This window comes from Ips typographus, linkage group LG5 (assembly GCF_016097725.1).
Source record: "Ips typographus isolate SLU linkage group LG5, UJ_Ityp_2.0, whole genome shotgun sequence".
In the NCBI taxonomy this organism is placed as follows: Eukaryota; Metazoa; Arthropoda; class Insecta; order Coleoptera; family Curculionidae; genus Ips; species Ips typographus.
The window spans coordinates 4,959,499-4,981,374 of record NC_138426.1 but is presented as its reverse complement, the minus strand read 5'-3'; the positions used below and the strand labels follow the sequence as shown (position 1 = coordinate 4,981,374).

At 37.9% G+C, this 21,876-nt stretch overlaps 1 protein-coding gene and 3 long non-coding RNA genes across 14 annotated transcripts in view; 2 read left to right on the top strand and 2 right to left on the bottom strand.

Annotated features, from left to right (window-relative positions):
- The window catches only part of LOC145728938 (uncharacterized), a 30,787-nt gene extending 9,119 nt beyond the window's left edge, over positions 1 to 21,668 (bottom strand). Inside the window, exons 1-10 of one of the 11 annotated variants that reach the window (XR_014178204.1) lie at positions 19,769 to 21,668; positions 19,608 to 19,718; positions 19,353 to 19,558; positions 19,006 to 19,230; positions 18,575 to 18,952; positions 17,427 to 18,524; positions 17,127 to 17,345; positions 16,759 to 16,976; positions 11,881 to 16,705; positions 10,613 to 10,668 (exon numbers count right to left, since the gene is read on the bottom strand). Coding sequence is in view for 7 of the 11 variants with exons in the window: in XM_081979501.1 (XP_081835627.1) it covers positions 10,613 to 10,662 (50 nt within the window). In the remaining 4 variants the exon portion in view is untranslated. Of the gene's footprint in view, positions 1 to 2,751; positions 2,969 to 10,612; positions 10,669 to 11,880; positions 16,706 to 16,758; positions 16,977 to 17,126; positions 17,361 to 17,426; positions 18,525 to 18,574; positions 18,953 to 19,005; positions 19,231 to 19,352; positions 19,559 to 19,607; positions 19,719 to 19,768 lie in introns of those variants that run through there. The other 10 variants (XR_014178203.1, XM_081979501.1, XM_081979503.1 and 7 more) reach the window with 10 other exon arrangements.
- LOC145728940 (uncharacterized) lies at positions 7,377 to 8,462 on the top strand. Its single transcript, XR_014178206.1, has 2 exons — positions 7,377 to 8,076; positions 8,133 to 8,462. It is a non-coding gene; the product is annotated as an uncharacterized LOC145728940 (long non-coding RNA).
- On the bottom strand, positions 8,953 to 10,447 carry LOC145729324 (uncharacterized). Its single transcript, XR_014178331.1, has 2 exons — positions 9,594 to 10,447; positions 8,953 to 9,537 (listed from the first exon to the last, which is right to left on the bottom strand). It is a non-coding gene; the product is annotated as an uncharacterized LOC145729324 (long non-coding RNA).
- On the top strand, positions 11,099 to 12,649 carry LOC145728939 (uncharacterized). The gene is made up of 2 exons (XR_014178205.1): positions 11,099 to 11,517; positions 12,514 to 12,649. It is a non-coding gene; the product is annotated as an uncharacterized LOC145728939 (long non-coding RNA).
- Positions 21,669 to 21,876: the final 208 nt, after the last annotated feature.

Below are 21,876 nucleotides of genomic sequence, written 5' to 3'. Positions count from 1 at the left end.
GGTTAAAGACTTGTGTTCAGAACCGGACTAGAGATTTTCGGAACAGTGGTGTGTTAAATTTATTTTATGCCAATAACAAGACGTCAAAGTGGAAACATGGAGGCCCAACTTGCAGCTATTATGGAAAAGATTCGAAAACAAAACAAGGAAGAACAAGAAAGGATTCGACAACAAGAAGAAAGAATTCGACAACAAGAAGAAAGGATTCGACAACAAGGCAAAGAAGAACAAGAAAATATTCGAAAACGAAACAAGGAAGAACAAGAAAGGATTCGACAACATGAAGAAAGAATTCGACAACAAGACAAAGAAGAAGACAGAGAGCGGCATGAAAAGCGTAACGTAGAAATATTGAACGTTCTAGCGGGGACAAGACAGAAATCAAAGAGTATGTAACCCATAGTCTCAGTAAAATTCAGAATGATGTTCGGGAGGACATTAATAAAATTCAGAATGATGTCAAGATAAAGCTACGCGACTTAGAGCGAAAAATTGACAGCAGAGGAGCCAGCTCTACAGTGATCACCCGAAACGGGCTCAACAAGATCAAGCCTCCCACATACGACGGTCAAACTTCATGGGCAATGTACCAACTCCAATTTGAGGCCGCTGCAAATGCAAATGGATGGAGTACCAAGGAAATGGCTGTAGCACTAGTAGTGGCATTACGAGGACCTGCATTGGAGCTGTTACAGACGGTGCCTATCGCCCAACGAAGCAACTATAAAGCATTAGTAGCTGCATTAGAACGTCGTTATGGGGATCAACATAAGAAAGGACTGTATCGAACGCAATTAATGGCAAGACAGCAGAACACTGGTGAAAATCTAGAAGAGTTTGAAACCGAAATTCGTCGCCTTGTGCATCTGGCTTACCCAGCCGTCCCGGATGAAATCCAAGAAGAACTTGTGGCACAGTATTTTGTAGATGGGATTCGAGATCCGGAGGTAAAGAAATGGCTGAAGATGTTCAAAGGGAGCAACAACAGCGAATTACTGATTCGAGCGCTGGAAATTGAAGCTGCGTGCAATGACTTTCAGCCAGAGACTATTCAAGAGGAGAGAGAACCGCCAGCCGATCATGTTGCTACATCAATAAATAAAATTGAATCAATGGTCGGCCAATTAGTGCAACAAATGGCAGCATCAGCAAATGGCCAGTCCACACAGTTAGAACGGTCACGCCCGATCACTAGAGTGGAGTGTTATCGATGTGGACGCAAAGGACACTATAGAAGGAATTGCAGACAGCGGTCTTGTTCTCCAAACCCACAGTGCCGACGAAATCAGGACATTAGAACAAATCACCGGAACTTCTCTGTTAAAAGAAACATTACGTGTTATGTTTGTGGACGTAAAGGACATTACCAATGGAATTGCAGACAGCAGTCTCGTTTACCGACCTCACAGAACTGGCGTAACCAGGAGCAGGAAATGAAGAATCCGGAAAGACATTTACCGCGATATGTAGAGGATCGTCAAGCTTTTGATAGTGACTTAAGGTACCGGAAAGGACAAATTCATAAGGGTTGGAGGATTGGTCAAATCGCGATGGTGACAGATAAAGAGGCTACAAAAAGAATGAAGAGCAGCGTTTCTAAGGAGGACATAATAAAAGGACAGCGCTCAGACTCTGATTTGAAAGTAATCAGAAGATGGTTGGAGAAGGATTTGAAACCGGATTGGCAACAGATTTCCAGATATGGACCAACAGTAAGGGGTTACTGGTTGCAGTGGAATTCGCTTCGACTGCGAGATGACTTAATTACTCGCAAATGGGAAAGTCCAGACGGAAAACGCTTTGTTTACCAAACAATAGTGCCCAATTCCTGCAAAGAGAATGTGCTGCGAGAACTACATGACAGTCGCGGAGGAGGACACTTTGGAGTAAACCAGACTTTGACTAGAATAAGAGATCGATTTTACTGGATTAACTTCAGAAAGGACGTTGAGGAATGGTGTAAACGGTGTAACCAGTGTTCGTTACAGAAGGGATCCATCACAATTCGGGAACTTGAGAGAGAGAAGATGAAACCAAACAACAACCGTATGAAGATGACACTGGACCACAGACCAACTGGTGGCAATTATAAGGAAGGTGATGCTGTGTGGATGTTTCAACCCAGGAGGAGCAAAGGATTAAGTCAAAGATGGCAACGAAACTGGGAGGGACCTTACCATGTGGTAAAAAGGTTAAATGACGTCGCGTACAGAGTCCAACGCAGCCCCAAAGGCAAGATGAAAATTGTCCATCTGGACAGACTCAAGAAATACCAGGGACTAGATGAAGCGGATCGGGACGATCAGCTTTAAGAGGGGGGCAGTGTTACGGTTTGGGCCTACTATGCTCGATACTCGATGAAACCGATGCACCGCAATATCTGGCCGGGCGCGTATTAAAGTAGGCCACAGTTAGGAAGCGCCACACCTGGAAGATTCGAAGCAAATCGCGAAGCGTTTCGCGGTCATTCTAGAACGTGGTTTGCGAATATAAAAGAAGCGGTGTAGACGTCAGCGTGGTAGAGTGTAGTGTAGAGTAGTAGTGAATTTGGGAACGCGGTAAAGTTTAAATAGCGGAGTAATTGTGGAATTGTAGTAGTGTTTTTAGTAGCTGTGTTAATTATTGTACGGAGTGTTTTGAAGTGTAAATAAATTTATTAATTGTTGAGTTAAATTGACTTTGTGTGAACCCACGGGAAAATCGTAACAATATTATGTATCAATACACAACACTAAAAAATGATTGTCTTACCGGTCAGAAGAATTTATAAAACTGAAGGAACTGAACCTGGACCTGACACGTTGGCTTTCAGAACCTAATGAGCGGGAACTGATGAATAGGCGTAATTTGGTGGTAAGAGTTAAGACTCAGTTTTAAGCAACAAAGGTTATCTAGTTTTTTGCTCGAGTTAAAATGATGAAATATGATGAAATATGTCGTGGAGAGTGAGAGCAGTAAAAGATAATCACATGGAACATATAGTAGTTACCTGACAAGCGGTTACCTGACCAACACGTATACCTTGTCACGTGATTGTAGAATACTATCTAGATAGATCAATTCAGCATTATCAGTAATTCACAATATGGAACTGTAACCAATTTTGGAAACAGATCATAGCCTAAATGATTGCTTAAGTCACTGTACAAATGACAGAATTTAAAAGAACTTGGCCTAGCTCGGATAGCTAAGATGTGAACGTTAGTTAAGTTATAATAAAAAAGTAATAATGTTATCTTGAACCAAGTATTGATAAAATCTTATCAAGACTTGACAATTTTTAAATATATTATTTTAAATCCAATTTTGTATTACTTACTTTTTGCTAATATTCAATTTTCCTATAATATCAAGTTTTAAGTGCACCACTAGTAACATAACATTTTAATATACACATCAAGTTATATATAGTTATATACACAAAAAACAGCAACATATTGTCATATGCAACAGATTGTTCCTTCATGGGAAAAACTTGCATTTTTTGGGCAAAACCTGAGAAATAGATGCACATCTTTGGAAAAGTTTTGTAATGCATTATACTGAATACTATCTTAACTACAGAATTTCCGTAATATTCAGAAAACGATAAGCTTATCTCTATTTGAAAATGCATTAATATAAACTGATATGGGCGATGCTGATAATGATTAAGATTTCATAAAAAAAAGAAAATTAATGAACTATTGTAAAAAACATGATCACTTAAACCTGTTTATTTACTGGAAAAACTTAGGCCCACGAGCTTAGCGAGTTTTCGTAAATAAAAAATGGTTTATGTCACTTATTTGACTTATTGCATACAAAGGAAAAACTCACAAAAACCAATTAACCTAAATAAAACAGACGTAGATAAAGTAAAAGAACACATACACGACTTCATTCGTTCATTGCAGCCAGAGACTTGTTCTATTGAAAACATACAGAAACAATTGACAACAGCCATACAAAAATTTTCTCCCCACATAAAAAATACCTTCTATCAACATACTCTTCCGAAGTACATACTCAGACTTCTCAAACGTAAAAGAGAATTATACAGACTATACACACAAACGAATGATAACGAACTAAAACGAAAACTAAACGAACTGAACAGAAACGTAAAAACACTAATTGATCAATATAGACAAGAAAAATGGCTAGAAGCTTGCCAAGAAATCGAACGTGACGCGGGAAAAACTTACTGGCAAAAAATAAAAAAACTCTCGCGCTACAAAAAAAACAACTTTATTGGCACAATCAATGAAAACGGTACCGAACTAGATACAGACAAAGACAAAGCAGACGCATTCGCCAGACATTTTCAAAAAGCTTTCGCAATTTCCACCAACCCTAATTTTGATGATCAGAACTGGACTAGAATAACTGATTGGTACGACAACTACTTCAACAATGACTTACCATTTACACACCAATTGATTACTGACGTAGAATACGACGAAGCACTTGCACGCATGAAAAACACAGCTCCAGGAAAAGACAATATAAAAAGTAAAATTCTGAAAAACTTAACTCCACAAACGCACAAAATTATACTTAACTTCCATAATAATTTCCATTCCAAAAACGGGACTAAAGAACACACAAGTACAAAACTTTAGACCCATTACACTACTTCCTGTACTGAGCAAGATGTTTGAAAATATTATAAAGAATAGACTACAACACTTAATTGGACAACACATACCGCCATACCAATTTGGTTTTAAACCTAAGCACTCAACTGTTCACCCCTTGTTTATACTAACTAACAACATTCAAACTACGCATCTTGAAAACAAGAAATCAGCATGTCTCTTTATGGACATCAACAAAGCATTTGACAGCGTATGGCACAAAAGACTACTATACAAACTACACAAACTGAATACTCCAAAATACCTAATCCACATTATTAGAAACTTACTGGAAAACAGACAATTAGAATTACGTATAGACAACACCCTTTCCTTTCCTTTTATTCCTGAACAAGGACTACCACAAGGATCGCCTTTATCACCCTTCCTCTACAATATCTACAGTCATGACATATACAACCACAATCTACTTGACAAAAACTACATAAGCAAACATGACTACATTCTACAATATGCTGACGATACAGCACTCATAGTTCATGCCAAAACTACGGCAAAAGCTGTAGAGGAGCTTCAGACATTAACAGACCACACGACGGCATGGTTCTACAAATGGAGATTAACACCAAACTCCACGAAAAACCAACTACTCTTACCAAATCACAAAATAAAAGACAACTCTCCTACAATAACAGCAGACGGTAATGTAACTACACCAAGCCCAGAAATAAAATACTTAGGGATAACACTTGACCAAAAACTCAAATTTACAAAACATGCACAAAATGTGAGAACTGAAATTATTAAACGAACTAAACATTTCAGAGCCCTGACGTACAAGGACAGAGGTATAAGCACAAAAACTGCAACTAAAATATACAAATCTATTTGCAGACCTCTACTCGACTACGGACACATACTAAGAGTTAATGCGACCAGCAAAACAAAAAAACACATACAAACTACAGAACAAATTGCACTTAGACTAGTAACCAAGATTAGACATCCTCAAAACCCGCTACATAACCCAACCAACAAATTACTCTACGAACGGACACAAATCACACACATCACAAAAATAACAGAACGATTAACGAAACTAGAGGCAAAATGGAAAGGCAACCCCCACAACTGGACAATGATAAACCCCATCTCCCTCACAAGACCAAATAGACAATCTCGCTACGCCTTTCCTCAATATACTCTGTTGGAACATTTTACCTAAAAAAAACTATTAATTTTAACCTTTTCTTTGTAAAACATTATTTTTTTTTTTTTTTAACAAATATTTATGTAGATACATTAAGCTTTGTTTCTGTAACATTGGTAGAAAGACCGGTAGGTCGATAGCCTTTTTCCTCGGAACTAAAGATTGTTTATATAAAGAATATAAATATTGTTTATATCTAACTGTAACAAATAATTTCACACAATTTAAATCTAATAAATCACTTAATTATCATTTAGATTACAGTTTTTCTACTAACTAACATTGTTATTAATAAATGGATGTTTATGAAATTTTCATTCAATTCACTATAAATCCAGTGGCGTAGTAATTTTTTCAATAAAAAAATCGCTAATAAAAATTCTCTATTTTCTATCAAGAAAAAGTACCGTAATATGACCTGAAAATTGTAATAAATATTTAAAATTTTCCCCTATAATAGACCTTCCATTGAAAGATATTTTTAAAAAAAATCATTGACGTCGGTTTATAATCTAAAATTTTGTAGGGGTGTTTTCATTCTAAATGGGTCACATGGATGTATAAGACGTACAAATTTAATAAAATATTGTGAAACTTCTTCTACTGTACTATACACTGTACTGTGTACTGTAGACTTCCAGTACTTAGTAAACTGCTCGAACTGATTATAAAAAACAGACTTCAAGAACAGATTGGACAGAAAATACCTTCATACCAGTTTGGTTTTAAACCAAAACACTCGACTATACACCCACTTTTTATTTTAACTAACAACGTACAAACAACGCACCTCAACGGTAGTAAAGCAGCTTGTTTGTTCATGGATATAAGCAAGGCACAAGGGACTACTCTATAAACTACATAGACTTACGACACCAAAATACTTACTTTACACAATCAGAAAATTACTGGAAAATAGACAAGACACTTTCTTTTGCTTTCAGTCGTGAACAGGGACTACCGCAAGGGTCGCCTCTCCCAGCCCGACTTTACAACATCTACTGCCACGACATATAAAACCACAACAAGCAGCATACATATTACAATACGCAGACGACACTGCACTTATTGTTTATGACAAAACTACATCGAAAGCAGTTTTAAAACTACAATCACTTACTGACGATACCATGACATGGTTCTACAGATGGAGGCAAAAGTAACTATTATTAGCGAACCATCAAATCAAAGACGACTCTCCCACTATTACAGCGGAGAGTCACAGAACTGAACCCACAAATGACGTAAAATACCTAGGAGTCACACGATACCAAAAGCTAAAATTTACAAAACACAACACTAAAAATGCACGAACTGAAATTATTATAAGAACAAACACTTAAAACAGGTCATTAACATACAAAAACAAAGGTATTAGCACAAAAACAGCAACTAAAATTTACAAATCCATTTGTAGACCAGTTCTGGACTACGGACACATACTCAGAGCAAACGCTACTGACAAAACTAAAAAATACACACAAACCACAGAACAGATTGCTCTAAGACTAATAACTGAAATACGACATCCTGCAAACCCACTACGCACATACCACAACGCATCCAACCAACTTCTCTACGAACGTACAAACATGACCAAAATAACTGACAGACTCGTACAACTCCAAAACAAATGGAAAAACAATCCACATAACGGGACTATAATTATTACTCCACTGTGCTTTACAAGACCAACGAGACAATCCCGTTATCACTTTCCTCGTATCTCGTATCGTATCTACTCGTATAATTTGTAAATATTGAGTAGAAATAAGATAATGTATATATAATTAAAACCTGTAAACATAGGCAGAAAGACCATTTCACAACTCACAACTGACTGTCCGTCGGCTCGGTCGGTTTATATACCAGGTGTCCAAGAGCACCCTGGACATAGGAGATTAACATGGGAAAACGGTTTTGATTTTTTTGCGCCTGTACGGTTCATTTAATGGAAAAACGCTTTAGATAAAAGTTGTAGAGCACATTTTCAGCTATCTACTTGTAATTTTTTCAATACCGTAGATTTGACCATTAAGACGAAAAATGGATCTGAAATTCGGAAATTTTAAATCTCCCGCCAAGCGGTCGTTAAGGAAAGTTTATATCCGGTCGTGCTACCAACCTTTCAAAATCATAACAAATCGTTGTCAGTCATTCTGTAATCAAAACATTCAAAACAAGTTTATTTAGTAATAATTTTGAGTTACTACCCATATACTGCGAAGAAAATACAAATAAATCATGATAAAAACACTTTATCAGGAGCCACAGTCCAAAAATCTGGTAAGTTGCGTTCATAACCTCATTCAATGTCTCTACTAAACTTATTTACTTTGTAGTAAAATTCTTTAAGAAAACACTGGTTTTGCTTGCAAATATTTAATGAGGATGACCGAATCACCTATATCAAGCCTCTTTATAACACTACCAAACGATTTAAAGTGATAAAAACAATGGACTAGGAAGGCCTGCAGATGTTTGAAGATATGTTGCTTTACTACACAGGGACCACAAAAGAGGGTAAATACTTCCCTCAAAAGTGGTGCAATTTAGTGACCTATGTGACTGATAGTTTTATTGTATCCTTCTGTTTTGTAGTGTTATCAACACACCATAGTGTTTAAGTGGTTTTACATTGTATGATGTTAATAAAAAGGCATTTTTCATAACTGATTGTCAATGTTTTTTCCCATCTTTACAGGGTAAGGTAAGTACTGATATTTAATTAGCTCCATTAGTTAACTTGAACATCATTCACCTACAAGGATACTTGTAAAATGTCTACTAATCAAACATAGTTTATTTGCAAGTAATGTGTAACTCGAGTTCACATTTGATTAGTAAAGGTATGTCCTGTGACATGGTGTATTGAATTAGAAGCAAATTGTTTCTCTTTAGAGACTTTCAATCACTACATTTCACCTACCTTTGCTAATTTGGAACTCCACTATTATCCAAACAAACATTAGGTTAGTAAGACAAAGTTGTTTTTAGCATAGCTTGTATGGTGAAAGGTTCACCCACTCACACTCAATCTGTGGAACAATCACTGTTTATGTGGTAAGACCAGTTTTCTTTGTCACCTATTGTACCTAAGTTTTTCACTTGAAGAAAATGTATACTGTACCTTGAACTGTGAATCAATAATTAATACAAACGTTCAGTGTACAAAGTTTTATTTGGAACAATTGAGTGTGTGGAAAAAAGAACACAATTATAATGTTAATACCTAAACCTAGAATAGAACAGCTCATGTAGATAGCTCAATTGAAAAGTTGGTTTTTTGACAATACCTACCCATATACAAAAAGTTTTGTCACCTGACTGATAATTTGACTGTGTAAGTCCATATTCTCTTCTTAGAAGGGGTTTCTCAGAGGTTTTATAGCCAGTTTAAGATTATTCACATTTCACAGGCACATCAAATTTTGAGATTTAAGTCAGATATCAACACTGAATCATTTTAAGTTTTAGTTGCAACACTGGTGAAGACCCTCGCTGATTAGGGAGGAGTCCATGAGGTTAAGCACATTGAAACTAAATCACACCACTTTTGAAGGAAGTATTTGGCCCCTTTGTTGTTGTCCCTGTACAGTAGGAAACTTATCTTCAAAGATCTTCATTGTCCACTGTTTTCATCACTTTAAATCGTTTGGTAGTGTTATGAAGAGGCTTGAGATAGGTGATTCGGTCATCCTCATTAAATATTTGCAAGCAAAACCAGTGTTTTCTTTAAGAATTTTGCTACAAAGTAAATAAGTTTAGTAGAGACATTGAATGAGGTTATGAATGCAACTTACCAGATTTTTGGGCTGTGGCTACTGATAAAGTGTTTTTATCACGATTTATTTGTATTTTTTTCGCAGTATGTGGGTAGTAACTCAAAATTATTACTAAATAAACGTGTTTTGAATGTTTTGATTACAGAATGACTGACAGCGATTTGTTATGATTTTGAAAGGTTGGTAGCACGGCCGGATATAAACTTTCCTTAACGACCGCTTGGCGGGAGATTTAAAATTTCCGAATTTTAGATCCGTTTTTTATCTTAATGGTCAAATCTACGGTATTGAAAAAATTACGAGTTGATAGCCGAAAATGTGCTCTACAACTTTTATCTAAAGCGTTTTTCCATTAATTGAACCGTACAGGCGCAAAAAATTCAAAACCATTTTCCCATGTTAATCTCCTATGTCCAGGGTGCTCTTGGACACCTGGTATGTGTGGGTGATTGATTCTCGAATGTTCCTGTATGCACAAAATTAGTTAACTCTGTAATGGAAACTAAGGAAAGATTTTCTTTAATGAAATATAAACACGAAGAAAAGTGTAAGCACCGCGGAATTGGAGCAACACTAGAAAAATTGACGACCATTAGTGGCCTTCTAAAATGATTGATGTGTCTACATTTATAAATGTCTGTGCAGCATGCCAAAAATCAAAATACTGATAAAAACCTCCACATGTAACATTAGTTCTTACAGAAACCACTGTCGATTAAATATACAACAATATGCAACATTATAATAATCAAATGTACAGGCAGTATAAGAGGGCGTTATCACGAATTGCACCGACGCGACGCCATGTATTTAAGGGCACACTAGGTTCCACCTGAGCTAGGTTGTGATTTAACTACTACAGGTCATGTTCAAAAATCACAGTCATATTAGAATCTAGCGTAGGGTTCCTTCAATACGTCGGGACAATCGGCCCAAACATAACCTTAACATAATAAGTGTAGGCCGAAAAAGTTAGTATGGACATAGCCTAGCCTAGCCTAGATATTATGGACCAATACAAAAAAAGATTGTCTTACCTGTAAAAAGTATTTCCAGAATTAATGTCACTCAGCCGTCTGGCTTTCATTGACTTCTAAAATATAAAGTAACTGATCAGAATAAGTCTATGTTATAACCCTATATATATGGTCCTCAGTTATGCGCATAAAGGTACAACAACACATGCTCGAAAAAAAGCATGCTTATGAGCATGCCTGAAACAAGCATGCTCTTCTCGACCAATCATATCATACATTTGTTACCGTCGCAAATGGCATTTGCGACATTTTTTTTTGCGTTGTGGCAACGTAAAAACCATAACAGGGCTACAGCATCTGAATGACCATAAAAAATGGCAACTAGTAATGGGTAAAGCAAAAGAATCAAGATGTAATGCTAATATTTATCTCTTCTTGATGAATAATAAATGGAAAAAAGGTACAGATGTCTGGTCAAAAATTAAACGGCTTTTCATTGTTTTAAATTTTCAACAACTTCTGTCATTAGTGTCAGTTCAATACTCACTACTGTCAGTAGTGTCAATGCTAGTGCTGTCATGACTGTCAAAATATTTTGCGACATTAGCTGTTTTACGACGTCGCAAATGTAAAAATGTCGCAAATCTAGTAAATTAGCTTTTTGGTATAGTTTACCCAGAACTTTTAATAAATCATTCAGTAGAAATATTGATTGCTAACAGTCTCTAACAATAAGGTAGTATAGGTGTACGAGTAGTTATGACTTCAACCATAATAAATGACTGGTGATTTGTTTACAATCTTGACAACGTCATTATTGTGAAATTCCGTCTTTATTATTTTGAGCTGAAACGTTTCTTAAAGTGCTTTTAACATGGAGATTTCTGAAGACGCAGATGTTACTCATCATCACCTGAGCTGCGAGCTGTTGCAGAGGTGGCGGCACAGTCTCTTAACTATAAAAAGTAAGCCCAAATATGACAAAACGCATATTGACATTCACACGGGTGGAAAGTGACATTTACCCGGGAAAGTACTCACTTTCCACCCGGGTGGAAAGTAAAAGCAGGTAATTTTCATCTTTTTACCTGGTTTACACATAAGAAATAACGTTATTACATACCTGATGGAAAATACAAATTTGAAATAATTTGGCCGGGCTCAATACTTAAGGGGTGAAAGTCATTATAAAAAAGTAATAATTCTATTTTGAATAAAGTCTTGATAAAATCTTAATTAATATTCTCTGGTGATAATAGGAATAATATCCTTTGGTGATAATGTTTAATTAAATCTTTTAAAACTAATACAATTCTTGTATTACTCACCTTTTGCAATTATTAAATCCATAATATCAAGTTTGAAGTGCACCACTAGTAACGTAACTTTTTAATATACACACTAACTTATGTATAGTTAAAAACACAAAAAACAGTAACATTTTGTTACATGTAACAGATAGATCATCCAATAGTAAAACACCTGATAAATAGATGCACATCTTTAGTAAAGTATAGTAATGCATTATACTGAACCTTGTCTTAATTACAGAAATCCAGACATCTTCACAAAATGGTTTGCTTTTCTCTACTTGAAAATTTGTTTGCATTATAATTGACTGAGAAGCGATAATGATTATGAGTAAATAAACCTTACATAATAATAAGTGCCGCACTCAAACACTTTTGAAAGTTTTATTTGGTCTAAAATCACAATCCTGTACTAGTTTGCCATAAACTATTTGGCGGTGCTAAACCCGCAATACACACAATTATAATAAATAATTTCTCCCGATGCAAGTTTAAATAAAGTCTTGAAATACCTTTGTTATAGCTTAAAAAAAGTACATAAATGTGCAAAACTCTTATTTTTTTATTCAAAAATTCAGTTTAACCACCGATTTTGCTTCGCCATTTTCTTGACCACTGTGCGGAGTTTCTCATTATTTATTTTGTTTTCAGTTGGTTCAACTCATAAGTCACTAAAACTTGTACCGTCCGCAAGACTTGTAATTAGCGCTCAAGGAAACTCTAATGAAGACGAATTGTGAACGCTAAGCATAACAAAGTTTTACAAAGTTATTCTACAGTCCATTCTTCATTAAAGAATATTATCAACAATTTTAATATCACCAATGTGATTAATGAGCAATGAGCAAATAAGACAAATCAATCATAGTCAATTTGAGCCTCATGTCAGCTAGTTGCAATAAAGACAAGAGCGTCGCCAGCCTATGACTTAGGAAAGAGATGTTAATATGGAATGGAAGATGGGATTTTATTTAAAATTGCAAGAAACTTATTCAGTGAGACCCATTTCCTGATTATATTAATTGAAACATAATCTCCGACGGTTTTTATAAATTTCTCGACCACTTTGTTATGAAAATCCTGTACATTTTTATTGATACTACTTTTTTAAAGTTTTTAGGGAGGGCAGCTTCCTTACCTGCTCCCCCTTGGTGACGCTCTTGAATAAATAAGTAATAAAATATACATAATTAAAAAAAATTCCTGAATTTAAAAGTGTTTTTAAAACAACCAAATCGCCCAGAGTTGTTCTTGGACCGGGAGTACCCTATTCAAGAACTTCAGGGTTTAGCTAAGGTTTATAGAAATATAAAATTAGAATGTTAAACGTCAAATGCAAATACACTTACTTGGAGTTTGAGAGCCCCCTGGCAACAACCAGAACCACAAATTTAATCAAGCGGTTAATCAATCTAGAAATCGTACGAAATGTACAGGGTGGGCAAATAAGCGAGGTAAGCGGCTGTACCTCCGAAACTAATGATCGTAGAGAGTTACGGTAAAAAAATTTATAGGTTAAGTAGGCAAGGGAAAATGCTGGAAATTATTTTCAAGTTTCCAAGATGGCTACCAGAGGGCGTTTGCGCCATCTTGAATTACATAAAGTTACGTTTCTTGTGATTTTCCCCAATGAATGTAACAAAAAAGTATTTGCGTTTTAATGTTAACTTAAAGTCGAACATTTTTTGAAAAAAACATTTTTCTCTATCTTTCGAAATAAAGTGGTGGGGGGTATTTGAATGTTGTTTTAAATAAATGCCTATAACTTCGAAACGTCTTTAATACATTTGGATAAATTTGGTATCTATGAAAAGAGCATTTCTTGGGCTTTTAGGTTTCTTCTGATCATGACAGTTGTGACCTAAACGGCCGCCGATAGAGGGCGTTATTTGATATTATAACCAAAATAATGGATTTTCTCAAAAAATTTAAATGCAATGATATGACTTTTTGTAGACTAGAAAATAGACAAATGACAAAAAAAGGAAAAAAAAAAATATATATTAAGATGCGGTTTGCGCAGGCTTATTGGTTAGTCATTTGTCTATTTTCTAGTCTACAAAAAGTCATATCATTGCATTTAAATTTTTTGAGAAAATCCATTATTTTGGTTATAATATCAAATAACGCCCTCTATCGGCGGCCGTTTAGGTCACAACTGTCATTATCAGAAGAAACCTAAAAGCCCAAGAAATGCTCTTTTCAATGATACCAAATTTATCCAAATGTATTAAAGACGTTTCGAAGTTACAGGCATTTATTTAAAACAACATTCAAATACCCCCCACCACTTTATTTCGAAAGATAGAGAAAAATGTTTTTTTCAAAAAATGTTCGACTTTAAGTTAACATTAAAACGCAAATACTTTTTTGTTACATTCATTGGGGAAAATCACAAGAAACGTAACTTTATGTAATTCAAGATGGCGCAAACGCCCTCTGGTAGCCATCTTGGAAACTTGAAAATAATTTCCAGCATTTTCCCTTGCCTACTTAACCTATAAATTTTTTTACCGTAACTCTCTACGATCATTAGTTTCAGAGGTACAGCCGCTTACCTCGCTTATTTGCCCACCCTGTACAATGCAGACTACTACCAAAAAAAATATCAAACATTAAACGAAGTCTGGACTCAAATAAAACAAAACTACATGGTAATACCCAAAATATTGACAAAAACACATGTGGATTTCATATATTAAATTCAAACGGCTTTCGTAGGTTGAAACGTGACCAGGGAAATAAAAATCATTAAACAAAATGGCATTGCCACATCTAACCAAGAGGCATGATCTGGAGATGGAGTGGGAGAAGCAGGACAGGTCTGATGGCGACAGTACATATCAATTTGAATGACGAATATTCGATCCTATGTCATAGAATCCGTAAATGACCATAACACGCGACCCGCAAATAAAATGTTGTTATCCAACACCTCATGGAGTAACCAAAAACAATGAGTTACCAAATTTACCAGTACTGGCAATTAGTGCGGCCAAAATAACTAACTTTGAAGGTTCAAACCTCCCTAAAGTGCCACGCAAAAGCTCACAGCACCAAACTGAAACAGAGCAATCTTGAATGGGTTTAGCAAAGCTCGTTTGGACGACATAGGCGTAGCGTAAAGGTTCTGGCATGAAAAATACAAAAAAAAAATACATAATGCAAGCAGATAGTAAATTATTTACATTTAAAACTGGACCACCCACCCTGTAGTAAAACGTCAGTGGTGCTATAGAATCAAAGAGTTTATTTCAACTGATCTTGTCAATATTCTATCAAGAATAAGTATCAAGAACAGTAGGTAAGCTTTACTGATCGATGACAAAGTTTGGAGACTAAGCAAAGCGAAGCCTCTAATTTGTCTGAGATCAGTAAAGCTATTACTGATCGTGATGCTTACACTATTTTTTTGTACGACTTCAACAAAATCATCCTAATTATTAAATAAAATGAAAATATTCTAACAAATTCCCTTTAATCCTGTATGTTACTTCCCATTCAGCTGAACGGTAAGTACCTACAGCAGGTATTTACTTCCCGATTTGTTAGCCCTAGCAACCAGACACTAGAAAGGAACTTCCCGCCATCAAAACAAGTGCTGTAATCACTCAAAATTAGACAAGTCGTACGAAAAAGGATGTTATTCTGATTGAATCGACTATACAGATCTAGGTTTCTATTATCAACCTATTAAATTGCTTAACAGTAACTTAGGTGACCTGCATACTTTGAACCTGCTTTCAATCTACTTACTCTACAGTAGCAAGCAAAGGAAATAAAATAAATAATAATGAGATGCTTTAATGATAGTTTTATCCCGTGACAAAGAATCGAAGAGATGAAAACTTATAGCAACTGCCATATGCAACACACATTAACCAGGTAGACCAGGTCGGTGTTTTCTTTTCCAGAGATGATGTAATGTCTTTAAAGTCTCTGTTCCCTAAAACCTTTGCTGTATCATATTAGAGTGCCCTTCATTGGCCGGGGACAGCAAATACAAATGCATACAGGGTGTTTTTTAATGATTCAGAAAAATTGTAATCATCGAGAAATAATGCCGGTTTGCTATATTGACCATATTTCAAAAATGCTTCGTAAGAGAAATACAGGGTGCTAAAATTTCTTGCTAAAATTTCTTGCTGGAATTCCTCTGCAGGGAGGGTCTGGAGCTACTCAATAGAGGTACCGTGCCGACCTTCTTCGTGCCGGGCTAGCAGTCTGTTATCGACCTCGCGATCTGCAGTGAAGCAGTAGAAAACAGGTGGAACATAATCCCCTCTTCCACATAAAGGAATCCCCGGACTACTGAGTGGAGCCAGTAGGATAAGGATCATGTATAAGAGTATGCGCAATACAGCCGTGCAAGAATTTAAGCGCACTACCCCGCTAAGGAACGAATGGTTAAAGGAACGCCATGGTGACAAAACGCAAAAAGGTTTGTAAGCTTTTTAACAAAGCAAAGCTAATCAATACTGCATTGCACTGGGACAATCACAAATAGGTACGTTTAGAAGATCCATTAGAGAGCGACTCAAGAGTCCCGTAGAGATATGTGAAGCAGGTACTGCTCGTACATTGAAGACACCACTGAGGCGTTCAGATTAACAGGAAGCAGTCGTGTTTACGCCTGGGCTCTGTGGTCCGGCCGGAGGGAGGCTTTACCTCGGCATCGGTGCAGACCCTTGGCATCATGCTTGGGACTCACTTCCTGGGTGCGTATTCTTGACACGAGGGAAGGGAATTATCAAGAGAAAAACCTGTAGAATGCGACAGGAACCCGCCATTGTCAGCTTCTTCTGTCACATTCTATCAACACTTCTCTTGAGAATTCCGTTCCCTGCTTTCAAGAATTAGGCCCCTGGGGTCGAGTTAGGAAAGGAGAATACTCACAAATATCGAGAGGTGTGACATACGGACAGACGGTGCGTTTGTAGACTGTATCTTCACTTTTGAAAGGGCGAAATGGGCTATATGCTCGTTGGCTCCGTTTCCGTCCCCGAAGACTGAAGGTATCTTTACGACGCTACTCCAGTAGCCCAGGAGGAGATGCTCTTGGTCTTGCTGAGGATATTTAGGCGATTATTCACTCTGGGATACATCCCGGGGGCCTGGAGAAAAGTAAAAGTTCTGTTCATTCCCAAACCGGGAAAGTCGGATTATGCTAATCCGAAATGGTTTTGGTCCATCAGCCTTTCGAGCTTCATGTTGAAGACTCTTGAGCGCATTGTGGACCGTCATATTAAAAAAGAGCTGCTCACTTTGGATCCTTTATACGAAAAGCAATATGCTTACAGGGCGGTTAGGTCTACGGTGGCTGCTTTTCATCACCTCGCACGGAGGTTGCATAAGTGCCTTTGATGCTATGTGGGGACTGCAACCAAGGATCTTTCGAAGGCCCTACTGCGCCATTTGGTGAGTGTCCGGAACTGTTGATGATGCAGGATCGAGTTCCCCCGACGCTTCTGTCCAGCAGACCTCTAAAGTTTGTAGAACTTTAGAAAGAAGATTGGAAATTCTCTCGAAACTAAGTTTAAAAACGAAGTTTACTTTAAACTCACCGCTATGTCGGAAGAATATCTGTACAGCAAAGCAGCAATGACTGTCTTAAAAGTTGATTCAAGAAGGTCTGCGCTGGTGCTGGAATATACGAAAACACTCCTGCCGCTCTCGCGGATGGTCAAAGTACATCTCATTTGGCTTCCAGAGGACTCCGGTGTTAGGGAAAACGAGGAGGCGGACAGGTTGGTCCTTCGGGGTTCCAAAAGAGACCCGTAGGACCCGAACCTACTGTAGAAATAGGGGTCGGATCCGCCATTGTGGACCGTATATTCTGGCAAAGATACGATATTGCCTGGGAAGAGGCCAGAGTGAGTTCCTTTCCGAGAAATAAGTCAAATTCCCTGATGGAACTATCCAGAAAGGGCCTCAGATCTGCGACAGGACTTCTCAAAGACCACTGTCAGATGAGAGGACACATGCACATTCTGCTGCTATGCTGCTAACCAATTCATTTGAATGGGAAGGGCAGACGTGCACAATAAAACATTCGCCATTGATGATGACAATGGCCACCATTAAGACACGAGACGTATTTTGGCGTCAGTGTTTACTAGAGTGTTTACAACGTCTGTCTCATTTTAACTCATTCCGATAAAACAAGATGGCCCATGTTACAACAACTTAAAACTCAGGTTAATATTTCCGCCAAAGTACGCTTAAGAACCGTCTTAAAAGAAGTAACTGGACATGCCCTACACGAATGTAAACCATTCCAAAATAGGCTATGCTACTTACCCAGATTTACGGAAGGTCTAACGCATGGCCCTTCTTGTGCCCGAAAACTATTTTTGAAGTAACCGTAGGCGAAACCCTGCCAATTGTAATGCCACCAGTCAAGTCCCATTATTATCTCGGAAACAGGATTAGAAGAATTCCAGTTAAGACACCCTAAACCTAACACATCCATTAGGTGCCCCGAAGGATCTTTATTATTCTACAAAGTCGACTGTTGCATCTGCCAGGAACCATAAATTAATCAACTATGCCAATGTCAGCTGGAAGTAAACTGCGAAGCCATAAGCCGAAAACGCTTTTCATGCAAAAAGAACGAGTCATCGGCCTCTGCTTGACAGATCCTACCAGCCGCCTGGACCCACCTAAAAACATCCGTGTTAAAACCAATAAACAACCAAGCATTTTTACCTACCTTTCAGAACTTTACTGAATGCCTAAACATTAATTGGCTCATCACCAACCTACCACATTTTAACTTATCCTCCAATTAAACCATCAGGTGGACACTGGATCAGAATTGGCGAAAATTACCCCCATCCAACATTGTGGGGGTAAACAGTGGAAATCACTCGGTCAGGTTTTTATGGAACATCACACTATACCTAGCTACAATATACGTACTACTTAGGAGACCAGCCTTAATGGCGGTCGCCCAAGCGGTACAGACACACCGGCAACTGCTACATCCGACCTTGAAAGCTAGCAACTCCTAGCTACTCGTTTTCACCCGGTCAATAGGGGCATTAAAAATTGCGGTCTTCGTCTACACCCGGATAAGACATTTTCTCACCTACAAGATATAAACGACACCATAAAGAAAAAAACGCGGTCGAGAAAAAGTACCTCCGAGACGACGCCCAAACTGCAGTAATGGAAACCATGCGTGATCCAAATACCTTAAAACTACGTCGCAGCTATCGTCATATTTTCGACTACCCATCAGTCAATGCACTTTTTCGTGAGGGCTGCTGGTTGTGCATGTGAAGATCCCACTGATTTCCCTCGGAAGTCAGTGGCGACTGTTCCAGATGATAACTAATTCGTTTACATGAGAAGGGCAGACGTGCACTATAAAACATTTGCCATTAATGATTGCAATTGCCACCGTTAAGACGAGAACCATTCTAAAAAGGTAACAGGACTTGCCCTACACAAATGTAAACCATTCCAAAATAGGCTATGCTACTTACCCAGATTTTCGGCAGATCAAACGAAAGGCCCTTTCTGTGCACGAAAACTATTTCATGGAGCAACCGTGGAGGATATTGCGAAATCCTGCCATCTGCACTGCCACCATTGAAGTCCCATGATTATCTCAGAAACAAATACCGAGGAATTCCAGTTAACACACCCTAAACCTAACACATCCTTTTCGTGCCCCGAAGAAACTTCTCTCCTAGAAAGTCGACCGTTACATTCGCCAGGAGGCTTAAAAATTAATCTACCGTGTTCAACTGGAAGTAAATGGCGAGACTATAATCCAAACACGCTTCGCATGCAAAAAATAAATGTCATCGGCCTTTGTCCGACATATCCTACGAGTCGCTTGGACCAACCTAAAAACATTCGTGTTAAAACCAATAAAAAACCAAGCATTCTTACATACCTTTCATAACTTCACTGAATACCTAAACATTAATTGGCTCATCACCAACATACCTCATTTCAACTTATCCTCCAAATAAACCATCAGGCGGACACTGGATCAGAATTGGCGAAAATTACCCCCATCCAAAATTGTGGGGGTAAACAGTGGAAATCACTCGGTCAGGTTTTTATAGAACAACAACAACTGTAATATACCTACTACTTAGGAGACCAGCCATAATGGCAGTCGCCCACGCGGTACAGACAGAGGCAACTGCTACATCCCACCTTGAAAGCTAGCAACTCCTGGCTACTCGTTTTTAGCAGGTCAATAGGGGCATTAAAAATTGCGGTCTTCGTCTACACCCCGATAAGACATTTTCTCACCTGCAAGCCACATAAACGCCACCAAAAAGAAAAAAATACGGACGAGAAAAAGTACCTCCGAGACGACGCCCAAACTGCAGTAATGGGAACCGAAATACTTTCGTAATAAAAATTTGCGAATTATCAAGCAGTCACGTAGCCAGCTCAACAAGGAGGATAAGGATTAGATATGCAGTAGAAATGTAATATGTACAAATAATTAAATTGTTTTTTCTAGTAATAAATATGGATTATTGGTCGCCGAAGCCGCGGCACGTAGTTAAGAAAGCAAAGTTGCCTACAGAACGGTTCTTCATGGATCGTCCCGTGCCCCTCAAAAATTCCTCCCATCGAACCTTAAAAAAGTACACCTTCGCTTGGAAGCGCGAGGCATATAGGTGAAAGTGATTCATGACATTGATGTGGTCTAAGCGTTATACTGCCTGTCACAACAAAACAAATATTTCTATTGTTTGTTTCAAATAACTATTATTTTGTTTAACATTTATATAAAATGCATAACGGTACCTTAAACAGATTTATAAGTATTATGAATCAAGATCTGGCAATAAGCCTTTTACATATTTCTAGGCATTAATCAACTAATCAAACTGTGTATCACCTATCTTTACAAATATTCATGTTTAATCTGAAGTGTCAAAGGCACCACTAGTAATTTTCCTTATTAATATTGTTACGATCTAATTTTTAGTCGTAACGCGGGGACGTAAAGGCTGGGAAGGTACTCAAGTTAAACTCAAGGTTTTAATAACAAAAACAACAACTTTTTTTCAAAGAGATAAAAGTAACGTTTTGATTTGATAACACTGTCAGATATAAGTTGGTTTTTTGAGTTACTTATTTGAACATGATAATTAATGCACAAACGACTTTAGGACGAGGGTACGTGTCAGAGTAGATTTCCCTTAACTCTCGCGACCAAACCTTTCCGTTTCACGGATAATTTCCAACTCACTTTTTATCAAAATTCACAACTATTTATTGTGAAGCCTGTGACGCTCTTTTGTTGGGGATTCAAATCAAATGCCCCTTTTGACACTAGTCTGATGTTAATTGCGTCGGGCGCCACCTGGTTTCAAATAACCGCGGAGCGTAAACCAGGAAAACGCTCCGTCTACCGGGGTAACTTTTAAGACAGTCGAAGAAGGAAAGCGGTAGCTAAGGTTTTGCAACAGGCCCAATGAAAGTCAAAAATTAATTTACAAGCTCACCGGGTCGTGTTTCCAGAAGAACTAAACAGAAATTAACCCTCTGAAACAATTAAACAAAAATTAAGTCTACGGGCCTACGGCGGTTAACGAACACAGAACCAACCGTAAAACAAATGTCGGAACCCTAACGGTATCTTAAGTCCTAAACAGAAACAAAAGCAAGTGTAAAAATGAGAGAGAGCGTGTAACTTTGTTTTAAGTGATCCGAGTCCAACGACGGCTAGCTACCGTATACTAATTACTGAGACAACCAAAAGGAACGGACAGGTATTGCGGTATAGGCCCAGAACAGATGCCGTACCGGTATAAGCGGTTGGATGGTACTTACTGCTAGTCGGATTTCGAGTCGGAGCAGGTAGACTGGTTCGGACGCTGACCGCAGGTGGAAGAGACCGTTTGCCACGTGCAGGCCAGTTTTATTACCTGCAATGCCCCACTCACCTACGTACCATGTATGGGGGACCGGAAGCGCGCGCACTGCCACACACTGGGTGCCGGCAGGACGCCTTTGCAGGTTAACTGCGGTACT